This window comes from Stegodyphus dumicola, chromosome X1, assembly GCF_044657685.1.
Source record: "Stegodyphus dumicola isolate Sdum_Otavi_A_Nest chromosome X1, ASM4465768v1".
NCBI classification, from domain to species: Eukaryota; Metazoa; Arthropoda; class Arachnida; order Araneae; family Eresidae; genus Stegodyphus; species Stegodyphus dumicola.
Window position 1 is genome coordinate 202,479,713 of NC_140780.1, and position 25,411 is coordinate 202,505,123.

General features: G+C 33.0%; 1 protein-coding gene across 1 annotated transcript in view; it reads right to left on the reverse strand.

Moving 5' to 3' along the window:
- Positions 1 to 506: 506 nt before the first annotated feature.
- Positions 507 to 25,411, reverse strand: part of LOC118182023 (peptidyl-prolyl cis-trans isomerase FKBP4-like) — a 63,393-nt gene continuing 38,488 nt past the window's right edge. Inside the window, exons 5-7 of the mRNA XM_035351286.2 lie at positions 22,205 to 22,441; positions 15,591 to 15,776; positions 507 to 7,788 (exon numbers count right to left, since the gene is read on the reverse strand). Coding sequence (XP_035207177.1) covers positions 7,627 to 7,788; positions 15,591 to 15,776; positions 22,205 to 22,441 — 585 coding nt within the window. The 3' untranslated portion in view covers positions 507 to 7,626. The remainder of the gene's footprint in view (positions 7,789 to 15,590; positions 15,777 to 22,204; positions 22,442 to 25,411) is intronic.

Below are 25,411 nucleotides of genomic sequence, written 5' to 3' on the forward strand. Positions count from 1 at the left end.
TTTAATCAAAATTAAACTTGTGCATATGACAGTTAATAATATTGGAATAAACATTCTTAAAGTATAATATGTACGTAATAAAACAGTTCTCCATTTGATTTGGTTAGCTAAATAAGACAGTAAAAGCAGTTTTCATTTATATTTTATTATAGACAAAATCTGAAATCACCTTAATTTTGTGCAAGCAATTCTACATCAAAACTGACTAGAGAGCAATATTTATAAATGAATTTTTGAGACTCATTTCCACTGTATAAATATACACTGGGTATAGAGAAAGGAAACTTATTTTTGTATTATCCAAAAAATTAGTACATATGCATACTTGCCAACCTATGACAGTCAAAAATCAGGAGATTTTTCACAATGTTAAAAAGACTTTTTAAATGATAAAAATATAGTTTTTAATAATGAATTAACTTTAAATAGTAACTAATTTTTAAATGCAAGCAACACAAAAATACCATACACATAAAAAACATTTTTATTACTTGTGTCGTTTAAGAAAAAAAAAAAAAAAAAAAAAAAAAAAAAAAAAAAAAACACACTTTAATCAGTTTTCGTACAAATGTTATAAACAGTGGCAAATTTTGCTTTCTTTAAGAAAGAAACTTCATAATTTTGTTCACAGCAATTGCCACGTAGGCCTGCTTTCGCTAATAAAAGTTTTTCTAATGTGTCATCACTAATATTAGATCTAAATTTAGTCCTCGTTTTCGCAACAACACTGAGAATCCTCTCACACTCTGCATTACTATGGGGAACTGTCAAGATGGCCAACACAATTCTAGACAGTTCACTATATTTTAAAATTCCATCAGAACCTTTCAGTTTTCCAATTAAACTTCACTGGGTGTCAATCCTAGCTGATTTTATATCTTCATCAAGTTTTCTAATTGTAAACTGCTGTTATGCAGCTGTTGGAACTGTTTCAATTTTTCCTTCCTTTTAGAACTCCTTTCAAGATAAAAATAAATATCAACAATGTGTTCATCCACATTTATTGGTAAAGAAGCTGCCCCTTTACCAGCTGCTAAATTTAAGAGGTGACAGGTGCACCTCATAATCTGAAATTTCCTTTCTTAAGATGCCTGCAACACCAGTCTTCCAAGCCTACCAATACTGGTGCATTATCGGCACCAAGTGTTAAGCAATTATCCAGAGGGCCTGCATTTTCTTTTAAAGTTTTAATAATTAGCTGTGCTAGATTAAAGCCTGTCAAATGTCCTTCTTAAGTGGGAACATAAAGTAAACTGCACTCCTTTTCTGAAGACTCTGGATCAAAAGAAGAAACAACAATTGGATACAGTTTTGAATCGGTATTATTGCTTCCATCCGTAGAGAGGCAGAACGGAGCTGTTTTAATGCAATCAATAACTGAAGATTTATTTTTCAAACCCATTTCTTTAATAATTGCACCTGTTTTGATTCTTGCACCTTGAGTATTTCATAGCGATTTCACTATCGGGAAACATTTTTCTAAATAAAGCTGCAGCGTGATCCGATGCATTCAGTGGCAGGTTGTGCTCCAGTAAAAAGGCAGAGAACAGACATTCTGCATTAATCACTTTTTGGTCCTTTGTTTCCGAAGAAAAATTTAATATTACGTTTTTTTAAAAACAACTCATGTTATCCTTGTGTTTTTGTGTACGCACATGTTTGAGAACATTAATCACTTTTTGGTCCTTTGTTTCCGAAGGAAAATTTAATACTACGTTTTCTTAAAAACAACTCATGTTATCCTTGTGTTTTTGTGTACGCACATGTTTGAGAACATCTGCCCTTCCACCATGCGAAATCGAAAAATCGCAACGACAAGCGGTACACCTCGCAAATTTATTACATTTCCTTGAGGAAATAATGGAAGGAAAGTCAACTGTGTACGATGTTTGAAAACGTACACGAGTATTTCACCTTTCTCGCAGGACGTAACAAAAGATGATAATTTCTAAAACTATTTCCCTAAGGCACGTGTACTCACACAACTCAGGACAAATTGAACGAAATAACTAAAGAACGTCCAAATAACAACTTGCTTTGTCCTCATTGGCTAATATATGCCAGCTGACCGCAGTGGAGCTCGAAGCCCATTGGAGAACTGGAGAACGTTTCTGGATACGTATAATGCTCTCACTCACAAAGCAGAAGCTATCTGATTCGCAAGATTTTGTTTTAGATATAATGTAGAGAAAATTCAATTGCTTTCAGACGTCCAAAAACACTGTTTTTTTTATTCATATAACAAAGTCTTAAGCCAAGTTGCATAAAAATCGTGAGAAATTTTAAGAATAAGAAAAAGTCGGGAGAAATATATTGTAAATCGGGTTGGCAGGAGAGCGGTCGAAAATCGGGAGTCTCCCACTTAAATCGGGAGAGTTGGCAACTCTGCATATGTTATGCATCACGTTTTTATACAGGTGTGTCCATCAAAGGACTACCCCCCAAAAAAATATAAAAGTATGCCTACCACTGGGCATTTTCATAGAAAGTACTGGATGGGCATACAATAATTATTAAAAGCATAATATAAATATTTCTCATTTATAATTTTGAATAATCTACTTAGAACAGTAACAATATAAAAATATATAAATGTTTGTATTGCATCTTATCCCATAATCAATGCTATATTAGACACAGGGTGTTCAGAGAATGAAAGGATGCAAGCGGCCTTACTTCCTTATATAAATGAGTGGTCTCAAACTGGTAGCCCGTGAATAAATTAGCATTATTATGACTAGAATTTGAAGAAAGGTTTAAAATTTTAGTGATTTGGAGTTCAGTTTTACATTACATTCAGTATGATTAGAAGTGAACATGAGTAACATCTCAAAAAATCTACAAATAAAACTAATTAATTTACATTGTGAAATAAATCTTACTTTTTTCATACTTGTCAAAAGATATATATTTTCAGTTACAAAATTTTGAAATAAGAATCATTGCTTTGCTTACAGTTATATGTAAACAGTCCTTTTTTTCCCCCTGCAGTTAAAAATTACTGTCTTAAAAAATAAACAGAGTGATAGATTAACATCTACAATTTGTAATGACAAGTTTCCAATAATTTTTCTCTAAGGTTACAAACTTCATCAAAACTGAAATGCCATGAGGTACTTGTAACTGAAAGTTGCAGTAAGAATTAAAAACCTTTTACATATAAACATACCGTATTTATGCGAATCTAATGCGCCATCGAATCTAATGCGCATCCCCATTTTAAAACTTTAAATAATAAAAAAATTGTTTGTCGACGACTGTAATGCGCATCAATGGTATGAGGAATTTATTGAATCTTATTTTATACAACAATGGATTTTTATATAAACTATCAATCAATGGTATGATAATTTTATTTAAATTTAGATACCATATTTTATACATTAATGGATTTATACGTAAAGTAGCAGAACATAGAATTGACCTATTAGTGGGCTATTGTTATGTGAAACAATCATTGTTAATTACCACTACCGTATATATGGTACCTATCGTAAAATATGAACATGAAATAAATCGTAATATTTCTATCTAGCTAACAGTTTCTAGAATCAGTGATTAATAGTAAACGTCTTTATTCATTAATGTTTTCATCACTGGAATCCTCGCAGCTCTCTTCGTCAGAAGCAGATTCAATTCTTCTTTCCTCATCATCGTCATCGTCATCTTCGGCGTTCCAGAGCACGTCATCGTCACTGCCATTCAATGAATTTGAAATGCAGCATTTCTTGAAAGATTTCACAATCATTGGTGCTTCGATGCTTTTCCAGGAAGCAGAAACCCAGTGTGCAACAATGTGCGGTGCAGCACGCTTAATTTTTCCTGTCGGGGTCAATACACGGTTTGGCTCACAAAACAATTTTTTTGTACTCCGCCTGAACGTACCCATTAAAAGGTTTATTTATACTAACGTCCAGGGGTTGTAACACAGACGTCATCCCTCCAGGAATTATAACAAGATCACTGCCTAGAGTGTGCATCTTCTTTTTTACGTCGTCGGTGAGATGACCACGAACTGCGTCCAGACAAAACATTGATGGTGGATTGGAGAGCCCACCGGAATGGCATTCTCATACATTTCGGAGCCAATCAAGCATTAATGATTCCGTCATCCACCCCTTCTCTTGGTTTCGAATCAGGACATCATCTGGGAATAGCTTTTCATTCTTAGGGGTTTAAGGGATGTTTTCCGTTTGAAGATTAAGAAAGGGGGAAGTTTGCACCAGTCTGCTGTTATTGCCAGCATCACTGTTACGCGTTGTTTTCCACATCCCGAAGTTTTGATGATAACTTCCTTAGTCCCATTCTTCGTAATGGTGTAGTTACGAGCATATCAAACCAAATTGGCGTCTCACCAGCGTTGCCAATTTGCCCCATTGAAAAATTCTTTTCCTTCCGAAGTGTGATGACATACCGCTGAAATGTTAGTAGTTTTCCCTCAAAATCTGCAGGAAGCTTTTGGCATATTGTTGTACGGCGTCTTAGAGATAAGCCCATCCGCTTCATAAACCGATCCACCCATCCACGGCTAGCCTTAAACTCTTGTTTCGGTATTCCAAGAACTTCAGCCTCCTCTTTTGCTTTATTCCTTATGGTGTCACTAGTCACAGGTTGTCCATTCTCCCTCCTTTCACGTACAAATTCCAAAACTTTTTCTTCAATTTTAGGGTTTCTTCCTTTGCGAGGGCCAGTGAATTTCTTTCTACTAGCTTTAGTTGCAAACAGTGCCAATTTCTGTTGCCGCCACAAGCGAACATTGCTCTCAGCTACGTTGAACTCTCTCCCTGCCTTTCTATTGCCATTTTTTTCAGCATAAAGAATTACTTTACATTTGAAAGTAGCGTCATATGACATTCTTCTCTGTTTGCCCTCCATTTCTTGACTACGTACTCTGCAGTTTGTATCCTCTATTCAATAATGTGTCAACGATAAATGTAACGGTAAATGTAGTCGAGAAATACAGTAATCCCTTGTTACGATTTAAATTTGGTTGACTCATCGGCAAACTTTGCACTCGAATCTAATGCGCACCCTAATTTTGAATACTACATTTGGCCAAAAACGATGCGCATTAGATTCGCGTAAATACGGTATATATTTTTTCAGTATGCATTAAAGAAAAATTAAATGAAGACAAAAAAAAAAAAAAAAAAAAAAAAAAATATTAGCTTTGCCCTACTTAAAAAGTTTTCACAATCTGTTTATTTTTAGTTTTAAGTATGTAATTTAGTGGTTTATTAAGGCACATTATAAGTATCAAAAATAAATGTCAGTTTGAAAATTTAGTATTTAGCTGTAAATATGTTTTAATTACAAAATGTAATTATCAGACATTTCTTGCAGGTGCCAACCTTAAAAGTTTGTTTAAAAGTGTCCTTTTTGGTAGAGGAGGATCTCCCTCTCCCTGTCTCTTCAGATACTTTCAGATCGTGCATTCAGCTTAGATGCAATTTCAGCTTGAGACCACCGATCTAAATGACCCTAAGCATATTTCTAATTCAAAATTTGTTAAATTTACTGTAGAATTTTATGGAAGTTTCAACACTGTAAGCTGAAAGCGGTTTAGAGACCACATAAAATATTAAAACACTTTAAAATTTTATATGATCTCTCCCTAATAAAAAAATTCATAAAAGGTTATTTTTATTCTAATTAACCCTTGGACGACTAGCACTGGTTATATCTGGCTCCACTGAATGCTTCACAAAGGCTAACAACTGCTACAACGACATGCAAAGTGGGCATCAAGCATTTAACTAGTAAATAATCAGCAATAAATTACATTAGAAAAATAAATGAACTAAGTTGTCACATGTCTTTGCAGAAAATCTTTAATTCCACCATAACTGCTTTAGATTTTGTTCTCTTTCAGATGGAGTATAAAATTGAAAAATAAATAAATAAATAAATAAATAAATAATATATAATAAATAAAATGACTCATTTGACTGATAAATGATACTCATTTGGAAAGCTATCATGAAAATCAAAGAAAGAGAAAGTATGACAAAGTCATTCTACAGGGATCACATCAGAATTTAAAAGATAAATAGTTCATAAATTGTACAATACACACAAACTGAAAACAGGCCAAAGTGGGCTAAAATAGCTAACAGACCAAATGTGCTCAGTATGTTCTTTCAGTATGTTCTCAATATGTTCAGTATGCCAGATTTAGATGTTTCATTGCTTATGCATAGCTCTCATAAAATATATGATTTTTAGTGTTCTGTCTTCCTCTAAAAATGTACAAGATTAAACAATCCATTAAGTTAATGCTTATTGATCAGGAAGCCCTATATATATTTTTTTTTTTGCTTCTGAGCAAGGCACACAGAAATAAAGCCTGGTACTTGACACAAAGAAGGTTATGCTTCTTTGTGATAGATACTTTATTTCTCTTTGGTTGCTTACATCTCTTCAGGATGATATTAAAATATCAATTCTTTGAGATACAGAAGAGAAAGAAATTGCAATGTGAATGTATAATACAGCTTAAACAAAATTAACAAATGCTGGTAATGCCTTACAATGCATAATTTATCAATTAAACTTTAAATATGTATCATATTTACATGCATACCCCTACTTACCATTTTTAGTGTTTGGTTTAAAAACATTTGATTTATTCACATAATTTTTAACTTAAAGTCCTTAAATTAGAAACTAGACTCAGCACGAAAAAACAGTTTTGGGAATATCTTAGAACATTAGTCTTTGCACATTAATTTCATGATATTCCTAGCCAAGCCACTCATGCTTCTCCCATCTTGGAAATAAAATGTAAAATGGAAATACAGAGTATAAAGTAAGAAACCTCTGGAGATTCAATCTCGAGAAAGTATTAATTAAATATGTAAGGTTTAACTTTAATTAACACATTTATCTTATTATTTCAGCTATATTATAAATTCTGTTTTCATCAACATCCACTAGAATTAAAATAAGTTAATGTACAAATAAGCTCATATTCTTTACCCTTTTTAGATAGCACTTGATAGCATAGGCTGAGAGTTAGTCTTTTTTAGCTTCCCTGCTGTAGCAAATTAACCTCCTAGCATAAGTGTCTGCCAATTGTGATTGAAAACGCACAAAATTATTAGAGCTTGGCTGAGAAGTGACGTCACATCCCCGACCTTGCACCATAGGGTTATCATTCAGTTCGAAGTTCACAAAACATTTTAAATGGTAAAAAATTCAGCAAAGACAATAACCTTAAATTGCTACTATTTGGATAATTTGCTGATAAAGTCAAGAAGTAATGTCAGCCCAGAAACATGAAGTTACCAGAAGATGGAAAATGATCATCTAACAGAATGGATGACATTTTGATTAAACTTCATTTTTGTACAGGAGAAAAAAAAAAAAAAAAAAAGTTTTATTTTCTCCTAAGAATTGGAAATTACTTTTTTGCTAACCCAATATCTTGTTATACACATATTAATCAACATTATACCTACTATCTTGCAATATACTAACTGAAGTTGAGAACTGTGTGTTTAGGATCAATACTTAAGGAATTAATTCCAAACACCCTGTGTATTATTTTGAATGGTCTTGAAAATTTTGAGATCTGAAAACCATTCATCATTTTCTAACTCTTTACAAATTAAATCTGCCACATTATCACTTGGCAGTGTTTGAAAGTTCTATAACATTTGCATCACGTAGAGTTGTATTATTTCGTTCAATTAACCTCTGTGTCTCAGTCATATAAATTTCTTTTTTTTCGTCTCTTTTATCACTCTGCCAGACACCAGTTTCAGTTTTAAATTTTCTCATTCTTTCCTGAAATTAGAAAAGAAAAATCTATTTATAAAATGCATACAATAAGAAAATTGCACAAAACTGCCCATAAAGCAAGAGTGAACTGCATTTAAAACCTCCAGCTGGCTTAAATATAATAGAATTATAAGGGGTTGCCAAAATCTTGCACAGATGCAAACCCATACTTAATTTTTTTTTACCCCGAAACTTCACTATTATAATCTGCGGTCAGAAACCTCATTAATAACATAAATAATCACATGATTGAATGCTAAGCATGTGCTTATCTGATGTTGACATCACATGGCTTCCTTGTATAGCCTATTAAATTTTGCACATTTTTTTTTGCTGCATTTCATTTAAACTTATTTTCTTGAATTCCGTTAGATATATTTCTCATTCAATTAATTCAGTTCTCACTTCACAGCAAGATAAAAATACGTACAAAATCAAAGCATCTTGATCAAAAATTATAAAATACAGAAAAACATAAAACACCAAATACAATTAAAAACAGTAAAAAAGATACAATTAAAGTTTGGATGCTAAAGCAATTTGACCAGCGGGCAGGAAAACAGGTTTTTCGGTGCACAAAATTGACAGTTTTAGTCTTAATCGGCAAAAAGAAGCTAAGAAGTGAAGCTGGTGCACAGACTGACTGAATTCACTCTTCTACTAAGAGTTTCAAATGTAAACAAATGGTGGCCTCGATAGGCTTAGCCTCACTGAAACTTTTAAACTGTTGATAATTCTACAACTACTGTATACAGATTCACATTTATGCAGGCATTTAAAAAACCTTAATCAGAACAACATAATTCAATCACTTTTAAAGGGAAAAAAATGCAACAAGATTAAAAAAAAAAACAAGCTGGGGATATGTATATATGTGTGTATTTATATATAAGAAATTCGTTTAAAAAATATTTTTGTAATACTGTGTGTGTGTATATATATATATATGTTTGGTGCGGTCAATTGCAACCAAAGAGGAAGGCGCACAACTACATGCTATAGCAGTCCCATTCGCAAAATTTCAATGTTTTATGCAAGATACATCTGTACAGATGTCACAAAAATGTATCTTCTGAATCCATTTTATAACATTTCAGAAAAAAAAAATGTCTGTCCATATGCAACAGATGTTATACAAAAACACTGTTTAAATGGATTCGAGAGAAGTCAAAATGGATATTTCTGTTGAAATATGCTACCTAACATTTTTCACGTACAATACTTTGTACAAGAAAGTAAAATATGTGACAGAAAATTACAAGGGAAAAAATTTATACACATTGTACCAAGTTCATGTTTCATCTTTGGAGAAAGAATCATTTATTGGTCATTACCTACATCAATATTATGACACAAAATGTTGTAGCAATAACAATATCTAACACTCAAATTCAAGTAAAAAATGCCGTTTTACATATAAATATAAAACAGAAGCATTAATAACAAAGCAGCAGCAGTATGGTGCTTTTAAATAGCGAATTAAGAACTACTGACACAATTCCATCACAAAATGCCTATCTAATACACTACAATACATTGTAAACAACATAAAATTCTTATTACTATAACACTGGAGGCCATCTTCTAAAGATATAAGGGCTAATTTAAGATGCACTGTGCTAGCTAGATTCGGATGAGAGATACAAAATTGTGTTACCTCGGACATTAGCCTGCTCTCGGCTGTTTACAAATAGAATTAATTGTTAAAAAAAACTGACTAATACTTAGAGAAAAATATTAATAGATTCAAACCAAATTACAAGTTTACGTGGAGGTACTTCATGTTTGGTTGAAGGACCTAATTATTGAAGTTACTGAAGATAAAGTATGTAGATAACATTATTTGCCTCGTATGGCAGTGTTCAAAGAAATCTTGGAGAAACGATTTAGGTAATGCTGTCTTTTGATGTTTCAACACCCAACAAAGAAGTGCTTTCATCAAACGATTATCTGGAGAAAGGTACCAACCTGATTGAAATAATTCCATAACTGTTAGATTGTTTTCATAAATATCCTACAGCTGCAATTTCAGAAAACAAGAATGCTTTTTTGCTGATAGGAGTGAGAGAGAAAAACAAACATTACTTACATTTCTTGCAGAGCAGAACTGAAGGAGAGGACATGAAATTTCATAGACATTTTCGTGTTTTGGGGGCATTTTTGTTACCTGCTATGTTGAACTACTGTTTTATTCATTCCCCCAAGCAATTTGCAGCTACAATCAAAATTTTGAATGAATCCATCTGTACTGATAATTGCCTGACTAGTTTTAAGAACGTTGAAGGATTAAATAGATTTGTGTTAAAATCAAGAATGCTATAGTCACTGACAAAGTTTAATCTTGGAGGATGGCAAATTATGAAACTGAAATAATTTGGAACTCTAAATTAGATATGTCTGCATTTTAGGATTAAACTGACATTTAAAAGAAGACACTCTTTCCAGTAAAACTGTGTCATAAAAGGAAGAGGAAAATATTATGAGCAAATGAACTTTCCTTTCTTGTTCATGTAAGTTGGTCTCACAGGCTTCATTTCTCCCATACTTTTATCCCCCAAGTTAATGTAGCAAGAATGCTACAAATTACAACTAAATTGGGATTAAAAATTTCCTGAGCATTAAGAAAAGAAGTCCATAAATGGGTAAAAGAAATGGAGTTGCTCTCTAATGTCAAAATTCCTTTAGATGTATTAGTATTGATATGCTTGTTGGCGAAGAAGTAAGTCTCCAAGGTTTCTGCAATTCCAACATGCACACCTATTCTACCTTTACTTTTTTAACAGAAAAGACCAAAAATCAGATTTACCTAAATTTTGTGCAAACATATACTACAGTTATACCTTTAACCCGTTCAGTACGGGCATGTCATATGTGCATCAGCAGCGAATATTACCTCACGGCCGGGTGTGTCATATTTGAATCGTCATTTAATTCACTCTATGGCCGGCCGTACCACATTTGACTTTTTAGATAGAACATTTAATTAGTATTTTTTGTTACCACTAGATGTAGCTGTATGTCTGTTATGGGGAAATATATCGAAAGTTAAGTATGTGTACCTTCATTCCTATGCAATGTTTTTTTATTTTTGGTATTTTGTTTCGGAATGAGAGGGAGATTCGTGGGTGTTGAGCAATGTAATGTCTCTTTAACTGCATCATTTGACATAAACAAATGCAAGTGTTCTCGATGCTTTGAGGTACTTTTTATTTTTATTTTTGCGATATAGGTATTTAAACTTAGAAGAATATACACAAATGTTAATTCGTTAGTGTTAGTAACGTGATGGCTCTTACTACGTCATTTCATATAAACAAATGAACATGTTCTCGATGCTCTGGAATACTTTTTAATTTATTTATTTTTATTTTTTTATCCCCATATAGTGGAGTAGATGCTCTATCAGAGACTTTTTTATTACTCACAGATTTTTCTGGCATTGAGACGAATATTTTGTATGGCTTAGCAAAAGTTTTTTTTTAATGTTCTATTTTTTTTAATGGCAAAACGAAAGCGCTATCTGACTGTAGAAGATACACAAATGCTAAATGAATCAAATTTGCTGATATTCTATTCCTGTGACATTTGCAACGTTGGACTTTGCATACACCCATGTTTCAAAGAATATCATATACTGTCTCTTTTTTGAAATATTGCTTCCTTTTCGTTGTTTGCACATTGAATTTTTACGAAAGACAGTTTTAATATTTTAAAATTTTAAATATGTGTTGTGTTAAATAAAATCTGTGATTGTTTGGATATTTTCCCATATATATTTAATTGTGGGATAAAGGAAAAATTATATTATTCTAGAATGAGTATTGTATAAAAGTTTTTACGAAAATATAAGAATAAAGGTTTAAAATTAATTCTGACAACTACCTGAACGTTCTTCTCATAGCGTACCAAAAAGTTGGAACAACTGGATGACAAATTTAATTTCTATGAATTTTTTCCCAAAGTTAGGCTTAGCAGCGCGAATGACTCGTCCCCACAAAATGACATATCCAGTTAACACGCCATCCCAAGAGAACGCTTCAGTAACAGAGGTGCCTGTCATGAACGTGTTAAGGACTGCGACCACTTCTGGTCCTGCTTAATCACAGGCTGCTTGGTAAGTGCTGTCATTACTAATTTGAATATGACCAATTTGAGAACATTCTAATGAACTGACTCGACAGTCGCTTTGAGCTGGATCTAGAGAGATGTACAATGGGAAAATTTTGTTTCGAATTGTGTCCAAGAAATCAGAACATTTCCCAAAACTAAAAAATTGGTAACACATCCCTTTAGAGCTAAATGCAGCCAACCTGCTATCTAGGGGCTGTTCAGCTAAACAGCTTCTAACTGAAATGATGGGAGGGCATGCTGTTAGAACCAAAGTCAATCATGACTTAAAAGCACCAACTTACCAGATGAAGTCACAAATTCAGAAAAGTGTAATTAAGTACTGACCATGCTTAACAAAGGTTCTAAACCTGACAGTTGGTTTTATAGGTACTTTTCATTTGTTAGGAAAACTGTATGTACATTAGCTTATGTACTTTAAAATGCCAAGCAATCTTCCAAAATTCTGTCCATTTTGGATAATGAAAGAGCTGAAATAGCTCTAATTTTATTGACTCAAAAGTAATCGCCTAAAGGTGTAAACGATGATAAAATTACAGACTTCAGACCAATAATGGATTGTGATGGTCTGATTAGAACTAAGACCAATACTGCATATCAGGATGATGCTAACGAATTGAAGTTTCCTGTTATTTTGCAACCGGGTCATGCAATAGTAAACTACTGATAAATAATGCACATAATGAGCTGCTGCATGCTGGAACTTCTATTATGATGTTTCATTCATGAAAAAGTACTGGATCCTCAAGGCTCGTAAGATGATATGAAACGGTATTTTGAGAAAAGTCTACGTCGTACTGCCTGGATTACTGTGTCTGTGAAAGAGTAATTAACATTAGCCCACTTTTTTGCAGAAGAGATCAAAATCAAGACTCCCTAATAGCAGTACTATGGATTAAAAAAAAAAAAAAAAAAGGAGCAACCACTGGCCAAAAATAAATAAATAAAATATAAAAAATCCTCCTCAAAGACCAGGAATGGAGAACATAATATTAAACAAAAGGAATCACATGTGCTGCAAATGCGATTTTTGTGTGGACTGACATTCCTACATGTGACCTGCTAGCTAGACAGTTGCACCATGACCAATGCAATACACTGATTGTCAATGCAATTGATCTTGGCTAGGATCACACTTTTGGCCCTTGAGAGGTTTTGATGGCAAGTCAGCTTTTGCTACTCCTGCATGTGACTTTCAAACACCTACTGACTAGACAGTTGCCCCATGACCAATACAACACATTGGTTGACATTGCATTGATCTCGGCCAGTATCACACTTTTGGCCCTAGAGAGGTTTTGATGGGAAGTCAGCTTTTTCTATTTGATCTAAATGATAAGCGCAGTCCCAATGTTCCCATATGTACATTTCGTCTTACTACATTTAAACAATCCAGAATCACTGGAGTAGTCATGATTCTGAACATTTGTATTGTTTTACCAAATGACATGTGGTGGGCATGTTTTCACTATGTAATTACATTTTTATTGACTGTACTTTTTAATCAAACTGTATTATTCAAAAAAAAAAAAAAAAAAAAAAAAAAAAAAAGAAAAAAGAAAAAAAAAGAAAAATAGAAGTAAATCAACACCAAGCTTAATTTTAAACTGGCTAGGAATCAGAAAAACGTGATCAGGATAACTGGAATTCCATAGTATTCACAGCAAGTATTTCTAAATGCTATTACATTTAATCTGAAATTTATATAATTTTCAACAGAAATTTCAACAGAATTCAATCTAAGAGTTACTTAGTATTTAAAAATAAACAGGAAATACAATACCTTTTAAGACAAACTTCAGTTTTTCATAAAAAATAAATAAAAATATTGACAATTATTTCCATCTAATAGTAAACAGAAGTTATGGAATGTTAAGTTGGAATAAGCTGTTTAAAGTTGTCATTATCACATAATAAGCAAGCTGTTATATAAGCTGTAACTTCAGCTTATCACCACAGCATAGACCAGAATTTGTGTTTAAACATTAGTTTTATACTTACATACTAGGAAATACAATACCTTTTAAGACAAACTTCAGTTTTTCATAAAAAATAAATAAAAATATTGACAATTATTTCCATCTAATAGTAAACAGAAGTTACGGAATGTTAAGTTGGAATAAGCTGTTTAAAGTTGTCATTATCACATAATAAGCAAGCTGTTATATAAGCTGTAACTTCAGCTTATCACCACAGCATAGACCAGAATTTGTGTTTAAACATTAGTTTTATACTTACATACTGTATTTTAATTTAACTTTAGTTGGAATAAATAAATGAAGTTGATAGCCATTGCAGAATGCACAGAAAGTTCTTAAAACTCCCCTTTTATAGTTATTTGGTATAACCTGTATTGCTAGCGCAAATCTTGAGCAAATGACAAACATTACAAGTAACTTCTGACAGACAGATGCTAAGATATTTTCATACAATAGCTACTTCTGAATGGCAATGTTAACAATGGCAAATCATAAAGCTTTGTGTTTAGAAAGTATATGTTTTAATATATCTAATAAGTACATGGTTTAAATAAAGCTTTGTATCTAGTAGTAGTATCAGATTTGGGAATTTAAGGTCAAGCACTAATGTTCCAAAATCACATTATTTTAAGACTTAGTTTTGCAAAAATGCTTGCATGAAATTATTTCAAGGAAATGAAACAAATGTGGAAGGAATTGTAATGATGGGATGGCAAACAGCCAAGTCTGGTTTTATGGTCATTTATGTACCATAGATAATTACATTAACTCTTTTGCCGTCCTCTCCTGTCTGTAAAAATTTCTCCCCAGTGGCTCTCTGTTTTTCGTAGCGTGTAATGTTGTATTCTCTGTATATCATAACTTTTGTAGTGGATGAATGTAAATGAATATTAAGTATAAGGAAATAAAGCATAATGGAAGAGTAATAATATCTCTGCTTATTTCTAACAGCAGGATAATTTGATAACATCTGTTCCAGGCGGTCCACTCCTCCCATTTCGTTATTGTAATCTTTTACAATTATTGTTTTTTTTTTTTTTTTTTTTACAGTTCTTTTCCATGTTCCAACATCAATCATGGAGTTATTATGGACTGTACTCCTCAAACGTATATCCTTCTTGTCTTTCCAATTCACAACCTCATTTTTTCTCTTTTTCTGCTGAGTAAGCATTGAAGCCATTTCTCACTGGCTTGTATCTTATGTAAAATGGCGCGAATATTCATAAAAGCCGGGAGAAATTCAATTAGAAATAGAATGCCTGATTAGTGCTGCCTTCTAGGAGGTATTAGAACAAACAAAAATAAAAACTCAAACAAGTAAACATTTAGAAAGCATTTTAAGCATTTAAAAGTTTTTAAATGTAGAAGAACACTTGAAGCGTGTTATGGCCACCCTGCAGAAGTTTCACTTGAACGTGCTAGACGCGTTACAGACGACGAAGAGGTTAACAGATATTTAAATGCTTATAGTATAATTTCAAAGAGATAAAAAAATGAACACTCGATCATACATTGAAATATACCTCAGTATTAGGTTTGTCACTATTTGTACAGAAATCTCAATTCTTGTATTACATACAAGCCAAGTTCTCAGTACCTTGAATTAAAGTAATGAAGTTAAATTTTGTAACGTCGAAACCATAAACATTTAGAACATTAGACAATAATGAGAGATTAAAAAGTCAGTTAAATATGGCTTACTTCATCTTGTTTCACAAACTTTTCAAACATATTATTATATATGCTTCTATCTTTCAAATTTTGGTTCCTGATTTTTTCTTGGCATATTATTACAGAATTCCTAGCTGCTTTGTTTGAAGGGTTGATAGAACACAGAGTTTCAAAATCTTGTAATGCTTCAGCACAATCACTCATAGACATTTTGGCCTATAAAAATAATAATAAATACAACACAAAATCTCTGCATGTTAAACAATTAATTTTGGAGATATTACATTGATTATTTGAATACCAACAAAATATATTAAGCACACGAAACTTATTTGAGTGCAAAATATGTCAGAGGTTTATCATTTCGTATTATAAATCACTTCACAAGAATATACGATCTAATACTGTGCAGGCTCAAGTTAATTTAATTATGGAAAAGCGCTTGGCAGCTGTCTTCTCAGATGGAGGGATACATATGTGGAAGACTTTCTAAAGAAAATGTAGATCACATTTATATTTTGCGTAGGAAAACCCATGAAAACATTCAAGCGATCAGGACATTTCAACCAGATATTACAAGAATATCAAAGCAAAGGTAAAACATTCTGGAAAATGAAAACAAACTGCTTCTCATTTCAGTAAAGAACTAACAACCAAATCACAAATAAACTGCAAATATGTTAATTGAAAACAAAACAAAAAAAAAAAAAAAAAAGAGGCATCAAGTTGAGAAAGGGGTGGTTTGATAACTTTAAAAGGAGAAGCAGTATCTACAGTATTAGGAGATCGCAAGTTTGGATGCTCAGGCAGCTAAGGCTTTTGCTGCCAAGTTCATAGTCTTCAAATGTTACCTGTCTCAAGTTTTTAACTGTAACGAGAAAGCTTCTTTAGAAAAGGATGCTAAAGAGGACTTATATTAGAGCAGAAGAAAATGCAGTTACCAGTCACAAGCCCATGAAAGGCCATCTCATGTTCTTGTTACATATTAAAACAAGTGAGATTTTAAAATCAAGCTCTTGTTTTTTATGTTTCCGAGAATTCTTGAGGTTTGAAACATGCAAAGTACAGAACAACCACATTTAAGTGTGGCGTGGAGGTCTAATAGCATGGCTAGGGTTCCTCATATCATATTCATCAAGCAAGACTTTGATCATGCAGTGAAGAAATAACTTTTTAGATATACATCTTAGATTTAGATCTCAGGTCAAAATTTTTCTTCTCAGTACCACTCTACTACACCAGCCAGTGGATCAGCAATTCATTTTGAACTTTAAAAAGCTTTATGCCAAAGCAGTATTTTAAGAACGCTTTGAGGTGACTAAAAGACTACTTTTGAGTTTTGGTAAAATCATTTTAATATCATGAACAGCCTTAAAATCATTGACAAAGCCTGGAACTGTTTTATCATGAGAACTCTTAATTATGCTTGAAAAAAACTGTGGCCTGATTGTGTTCTTGGCCATGCCTTTGAGGGGTTTGTTGATCAATAACAGCCATCATTTGTTAATGAAATTTGTGTCCTTGAGGAAGAGTTTGGGACTGAAGGTGAACACAGACAACATTCAAGAACTCGAGGAGGAACATGGTCAGGAGCTGCCCACTGATAAACTGATGGATATGCATTGCAAGTCAGAAGTTATACAGGAAATCTCAGCTGAGGAGGAGAAAAAGAAAGAGAAATGTCTCACTTCATATGAGATGAAGGAAATACGAGGGCCATCCAGGAAGTAGATTACGTTTCCGTCTGTGTCCGCTAGGGGCGGGGCTAGCGCGGCCATCTTGGGGTCAGAGCGTTGCGCAGCTCAGTCTGCATCTAGCCGTGCTAGTGAGAGGTTCGTGCTGTGCTCCGTTCAGATACTGTGACGGTTTGAAATGTCTGCGTTAATTGAAAATCCCGCGAGCTGCGAGGTGCGCTCAGTAATAAGGTTTCTGACTGCAAAAAACTGTAAACCGATAGAAATCTATCGGCAGCTTCGTGAAGTGTATGGGGACAACATTATCACTGAAGGTGGAGTGCGTCAGTGGGTCATAAGATTTCAAAATGGCCGAACCAACGTTCACGACGAAGATCGAAGTGGGAGACCCAGCATAGTGACCGCCGAACTTCTCGAAAAAGTCGATGCTAAAGTCCGTGAAAATCGAAATTTCACAATAACGGAACTTTCTTTGAGTTTTCCACAAATTTCGCGAAGTTTGTTGCACGAAATCATCAGCGAAAAGCTTGGTTACCACAAGTTTTGTGCAAGATGGAAGGCAAGAAGAGGTAACGAAGTGGTTGAAGGCGCAGGTGGCCGAATTTTTCGACGAAGGAATTTCCAAGCTCGTACATCGCCACGATAAATGCCTTAATTTGTATGGTGACTATGTAGAAAAGTAGTATTTGAGTGTGGCTTTCATCTGTATATAATAAAATTTGTTTCCTATACTTTGTTTATTTTTTTATTCCAAAACGTAATCTACTTTCTGGATAGCCCTCGTATGTAAGTAAATCAGCTCCCATTTGCACTTTGGCAGCTGAGAATGATGGTTTGGTAAAACCACTGAAACTAGTCCTGTGAAAATTTGCAAATACAGCACTGATTTTTGTTGTGTCTGACTTCAAATTAAAAGACTATGCCATACAAGAAGCACACCGCTCTGACCAGCCTACTGGTGTTGATGAGGCCTGCCTGTGAGAACTTGTGGAAGATCAGTATGCAACCACTCAAGAGCTTGTTAAGGAATTAGATGTTAGTGCCATGTCCATAATTCGCACCATGCGTCGCATAAACTTGACGTACAAGTTCAATCACTGGGTGCCACATGAGCTGACTCAAGCAGATAAGGGCAGACATGTTCAGGCTTGCACTAATATGTTTGAATATCAATGCTAGGGCAAAATTCTGGACCACATCGTCACTTGATATGAAAAGTGGATTTACTTCAACAGCACTGAAAAAGGGGTTGGTATGTACCTGGTGAACATGTTGACAGCATCACAATGCGCAATTCGACTAAGAAAAAGATCATGTTTTGTATCTGGTGGGATTGCCATGGTATTTTCTAAGAAGAGTATCTGAAAAAGGGTAAAACCTGTGACAGTAAGGGTGTACAGCAAGATGCTAGTCCATGAACAGAAACATCAAACTAAGTTCCAGCGCAAAAAGGTAATATTCCATCAAGATAATGCAAGATTGTGTGTGTCTGCTGGACTCTGTATGGACTCGAATAGGACTTTCGCCACACTCTCCATATAGCCCCGACATCGTTCCTTCGGACTTCTATCTTTTTTCACACCTGCAGTTACATCTTGCTGATGTTATCTTCCATTCTGCACACGCTATCCAAAACGAGGTTGATCTGTTTTTGGACTCGCAACCACCAAGTTTCTTGGACGAAGGCTTTGAAAAACTACCAAAATATTGGCAGAAAATCAGATGTGGGTGGTGATTACTAGCCACACTGATGGTACTTCTTTATTTTTTATAACTTTATTAAGAACTTTTGTTGACAAAAAACTTTGCAACCAAATATCAACCATTTTTATATGAATATCTTGGGGTTATGGAACAAATCATTTGAACTTCTATTATTTCTTTTGCGAAAATTCATTTTTGATACATGAGTGCTAGGAAGCATGTTTCTGGAACAAATTATGCTTGCAAACCAAGGTACCACTGTAAGACAGCATTACAAATGAAAACATTGGGTGACTGTGGCATTTGTTTTTCCCACTTCCATTAACAAAATCATTAAATCACACTGCATGATTTTACAAACAAATAAAATGAAGGGCACTCATTCGTTAAATTTCAATGCAACAAAACAGGCAGTTGCTTGTCAAATATGGCACTTATAACACAGTGGACATCATATTTAGCAATTTATGATATATACTTTTCCCTAACCATTATGAATTCATTTTGACAAAGATTAAACGAAAAGATAAACACTGTAAAATAAAAGACCAACAGCATTTTTGGGGGTTGTTCGACATCTTACAACTTCACTGCCTTTTAAACTACTGAATACTAAATAAATTAAGAGATTCTACTGTTCTGTAAATGAATTCATGTACCATTTTTGATTGTACGGTATAATTAAAAATTACAAGTATATTCCAATGGGCCATGGATATAATGAAAAAATTTTTTCTCCTAAGAGTAGTTGATGAAATTGAGCTTTAGAATTAAATAGTTGAATAAATATTTTTTAAATTGGTTATTGGTTTCTAGAATCAGCCATCAACACAATAAATGTCCCATTTGATACATATAATTCTACAGAATACAATTTGAAAAACAAAAAAGGGCACACATATTATGGTAACATACACATGCAATAAAACTTGAAAAGACAATTACTTATTGATGATTCTTATCTACTTCTTACGTTCAGGGCAAGGATAAAAACTCAAGCCACTGAAAATTCCACATTTTGTCACCTAAGCCCCATTCACAAGAGCAGATTCGACAGGTACATGGTTTTCTTAATTTTAACAAACATGGCTGACGTGCAACTGACTGCTTGCTGAACTGTCAGTGAAACAATCGCGTTGGTAGATATCTGAGGATGCGATAGCATCCAAAAAAATTACATAGAACCGTACGAAATACGGAAATTTGTAATTAAGTATGGACGAGGTCATCTGATGCTGGGTATTCCAGAAATACTGTTCAAATTAAAACTAAAGACGCACATATCGGCTTCAACTCGACAAGGGGACTCTGTACCTTTTGAATGATTTTTTTTATTTAAGATCTTTTATCTACTTTTATGAATGTTATTAAATGGTTTTGTAAGACAAAATAATTTTAAGTTGAGGAAAAAAAAATTGCCATATTTTGAATAAAAAATTTTTTGAAGAAAAGTTTAACAATTAAAATGTCATTCTTTTCCTACAGTTGTCAATGATTTCACTCATATTTTCGTCCTGCATTCATTAGAAAGTTCTTAATAACTTAAAGGATAGATTTTATAATTAATGAATTAGTTTCTGAGAGAAAATAAAAATTTTGAAACAAATATGATCTGAATCACATTTCCACTTCAAATAATTTTTCTTTTCAGTATTTTGCAAAACCCATTCTTGTTTCTTTAATGGACATAATTTTAACTAAGCGGTAAAAATATTAAATAATTTAGGCCATATCTGTATATGTTTTAGGACTTTAAATAACAGGGATTTATCCAAAAAAAAATGCAAACTGAAAAAACGCAGTTTAAAGAATATAAGCTGTCTATATGGTCCTTAAATAATTTCAAATTTCTTAAAAATTTTATTACTGAATTTCATTACAAACACACATATATATACTATAAAACCTAGTGCTATTCCACTGGTTAATATAAATATAAATTACAAGCTTTTATTTAAAATCTTCGTAAAACATGTTCAAAACAATTTCAACAGATGAATTAATTATAATATATTTTCTAAAACATTTATAATCCATATTAAAAACATTTTTAATTAATATTAATGCTATTAATTTGTCATTTTATTCATTTCTTCAAAAAGAAAAATTTGAAATTTTGGCAGCCACAAAATATTTTATTTAAAACCGCTCAGCAGCATATGTGGTTGCTTTTCTTCTTTTAATCATTTGATCTTGTATATAAATTGTATTTTAAATTAATTTAGGTGTATTTTAATTAATTAAAGAATTAAACTCCGATGGCGTTCTATAGCAATAGTAAACATTGTCAAAAAAAGATGTAAGTAAATATTAGAAATCCGCTAATCTGATTCGCTCTTGTGACATCATTCATTGCTTGCAGTGGCTTACGGGTTAGGGGATGGAAGACGATGCGCATCTGAACCGGTCCTAAAGGCAAAACTGCTTCATATGCCCATTTCTGCCTAATACAAGCTGTAGCTGTACGAAAGAACGTTGCATGTGAACGGGGCTTAGACTGTCAAGAAAAACCAATCAAGTAGTAAATTCTTAATCAACTTGTTTACTGCTAGCAATAACAGATAGAGTACTAACTGACAATAATAGACTTTTTGAGTTAAATGGCTTCAATTGTTTTGATTACTTTAACGTATCAGTACATTGTTAATATCTTATGTTAATAAAAAAATAGTCTGGAGAGCATTATTTCACATCATCTACTTTTATTATTTTCTTCATATACATACTTTCTGAATTTTCTTTATATAACTGTTTCAATGAAATGAACACTCATTCTAAACCCTCTGAGTGGCATGTGATTTTAGATCCATTACAAAGACTTGTATTTAAACAGTATTTATTAGCTGTGCATAATTACACATTTTAGTCTCTATTTTCTTAAACTTACATTCATTAAGCTAATACTTATATTATTAAAAGACAGTAAGAAAGCAAAATATCTTAAATTATAAGCTATTATATGCCAAGTAACAAAAAATCTGATTGAACGAATAAATCCGATCATGGTGCTTAGAGGGTTAATAAAATATGTTATTTAATATGTCTGATCAAATAAAAGATTGAAATTAATGACATTCAGTTATCAAGATGTATCTTCCTAGATCTGATTGTCTCTTACAAACTCAAGTCAATATAAGTACACATTCTCTACAATAATTAAGCATTTAATGTAAAGCTGCAAAAATAGATACAGATACAAGTGAAATCTTCAGAAGATAAATTCATTGTAAATCAATTAATTTGTACCTGGCCTCGCCTAAACAGAGCTTTTTCATTCTTTGGATCTAGTTCTAGGGCTTTATCACAAACTTTGACAGCATCAAGGTAATTTTCAAGTTTTAAGAAACATAACGCCATGTTGAGATAGCCAGCAATTAATAGGAATTTCCTGGAATTCTCAGAATCAGCAGGAGCACCTGGTTCATTTTCTAAGCAAGTTAATATCCATCTAAACTGCTTCAAAGCAACTTTAAAGTTTCCTGCCTGAAACAGAACACCAATTAAACAAACTATTAAAATAAATGAAAATAAAATATTACAATGAAACTGCAATATCTATGGGAGGGATAAGTTCCAATATGCAAATCATGAAGTATCATAACCTGCATAGCTATTTTTTTAAAAATTATTTACAATAACACATTCTGTTTATTAATGGCAGTTTCTTTCTTCTGTTTCCAGGATTATCTTTTTATCTGTCAGTACCTACATTCCCTCATATGATATAAAACATTACAGATGTTAGCATAATACTAAAACTAAATGTAAAAACTGAGAGACTTTTGTAATAATACTCATACATATTTTTATGGTCATAAACAATAAAATACATCAGTGTTGTTTCTACCATAAATACTGCACTACAACTTCATCTGATATGCACATTTACAATGCTTCTTATACTTGTTATTGCTTCCCTGCTAATTGATATTATTGCCTGTCTAATAGGTCTTCACAATAACCTTCAGTTTGCTTTTACTGGTGGCCTTTCATATAAAAAATTGATTATTACTGACCAATAAGATGTAAGAATTTAAAATCAGAACAAATGGCGTAAGTTAAGGAATGTCAGAATCAAACAAATTAGCTATGAAGTTTAAGAACACAGTACTAGCTCATCTAGGAATCTAATAAAACCATATTTGATTTTCACGAACGTTTTGCTCTAAGATTCACTCATACAGGCATATAACTTGAACTGTTTATTTCAGTTCCACACTTTATATTTTCATGCATAAAACAAGAATTTTTAGCAAATTTTTATGACTGAAATTTAGTTTCAGCTCATATAAAAGTTCAAAATGATTTAGAAATAACTTGGTATCAAAAATGATATTACAGATTATATAACTCAAAAAATACTTTTTTAAAAACTGATATGCATTAATTAAATTTTTAATGGTAGTATCCTGCTTGGAGCTGTCTAGCAAATCTGGGAAATCTCCCACTGCTAGAGGCCAGTCCAATAAATGCTATCGTTCTCCCTTTCACCATCAACATTGTCCACTCCGTAGGTAATATTATCTTCAGCTTCATCCAAGCATCTTTTTTATATCCAGCTTCTTTGACCATACAGCAAATGAAAAATCACATTTTGATTATAAAAGCAAGAGCACAACTGACAAAAAAAAAATCGTACAACTGCTTGAGAATGGTTACAACCGTGAGTTAAAATAACATTCACTGTACTATATAAAAGTGCCTAATGATATGCATATCTCAAAATGGAAGAAATGAAAAACTATTGGAACCAAAACTTCCCTTTCATACTATCTTTCGAACAGGAGCAGAGATGAAATGGTGCACATCTTCAGTTCATATGGTAGGTCTAGCTAAACTATGCAACCGATTATAATCATACTACATACAATGTGTTTCATATTGAATGTGACAAAAAGCATGCTTGTGAATGCTGTAATTATTTCATTTTGATAAATCAAATTCAGTGAAACCATAGTCATTCAAGTTTTCACACATGTTCTATGGTAGCACATCCGGATGACATGACAAATACCTGTGCGGTATTCTAGTTCCTGCCACATTAATGATAGAATATTCTTTGTCAATGATTTGAGCACTTCAGTTCTCCACTGTTTCAGCTGCTGTAAGTCCTGAGGAAATTGAGGCATGAACTATTTTTCTTTAACTAAACCTCACAGAAAAAAATTACAAGGAGACCTTAGGATCTTGTTGGCCAAAAAAGCAATGGCATATCATTTGATTCAGTGCAGTTTATCCAGCAATGGGTAGACAATCATTCAGGTACTGGCTTACAGTTTTATGGCAATGTAGTGGAGAACAGTCTTCCTGCAGAATGAAACCAGGAACTGTTTCCTATTTCAGAAATGCAAAACCTTTAAGAATGCCAGCAGAAGAATATGAAGCTCTTACTGAAATGACATTTGATTCATCATTGGAAGAAAAATTTAAAGTAATGCCATTACAGGAATTCTGGTACAATTTAAAAGATGAATAACCTAATTTGTCATAAAAGGCAATATTGGCACTTTTACTATTTGCAACTAGCTGTATGTGCAAATCAGAAATCAGCATTCTCAACTTGTGTGTCGATTAAAAATAACAACCGCAACAGAGTGTGTGTGTGTGTATATGGCAAAACCTCGAGGGCTATCTGCCTAAGAGGAGGGATGCCTTCGTGGAGGACTTTCTAAGGGGAACTGGCTCGTATACACGTTACACATGGGGAAAACCACGAAAACGCTTATGCAGCCAGCCCGTTTGCGGGATTCGAACCTCGGACCGAACTACCAGTGTTCAGCGACTTTACTGCTCGGCCGCTGGTGGGCCCAAAAAAACCGCAACAGAATGGATACTGAACCTGATATGAGAATTCTACTGTCATCCATAAAACCAAATATTACATATATATATATATATGATAACAGAAAGCAGTATAACTCATTGCAGTAAAATTTAAATCATGTTTAAACACCTTTTTTACATTATTTTAAGAATTTTTTACTTAGTTTTAAAATATTATTTGAAACAAATAAATATTCCAATAAATAATTGTGAGTTGATTACACCAGGGGTTCCATGAGAAAAGTGGACATTGAAAATGGTTCCACTTGTCAAAAAGTTTAAGAAATGCTGCTCTAAACTGATTTATTCTTGGTTTCATCAGTCTATTACATGTACAGAATGAATTTGAACTAGTACTGGATTAAGTACTTGTTCATTGACCATATTCACTGTTTTATGCTGTGCATGTGGAAAAATACTTTCTCCTTTTTTAAAACTGAAAATTTTCCTAGCAAAGCAAACAAAAATTTCAAGAAAATATTGATAAGAAGTCTGATGAAACAGATCATTCATAATAATACCAGTGTTTATGCTGTATTTTACATAGCTTCAGATTTATTAACATCTTGGCATTTATTGCAATGGATTACTCTAAAAATAATTTATGGAAAGAAAAACATAAATTCTCTA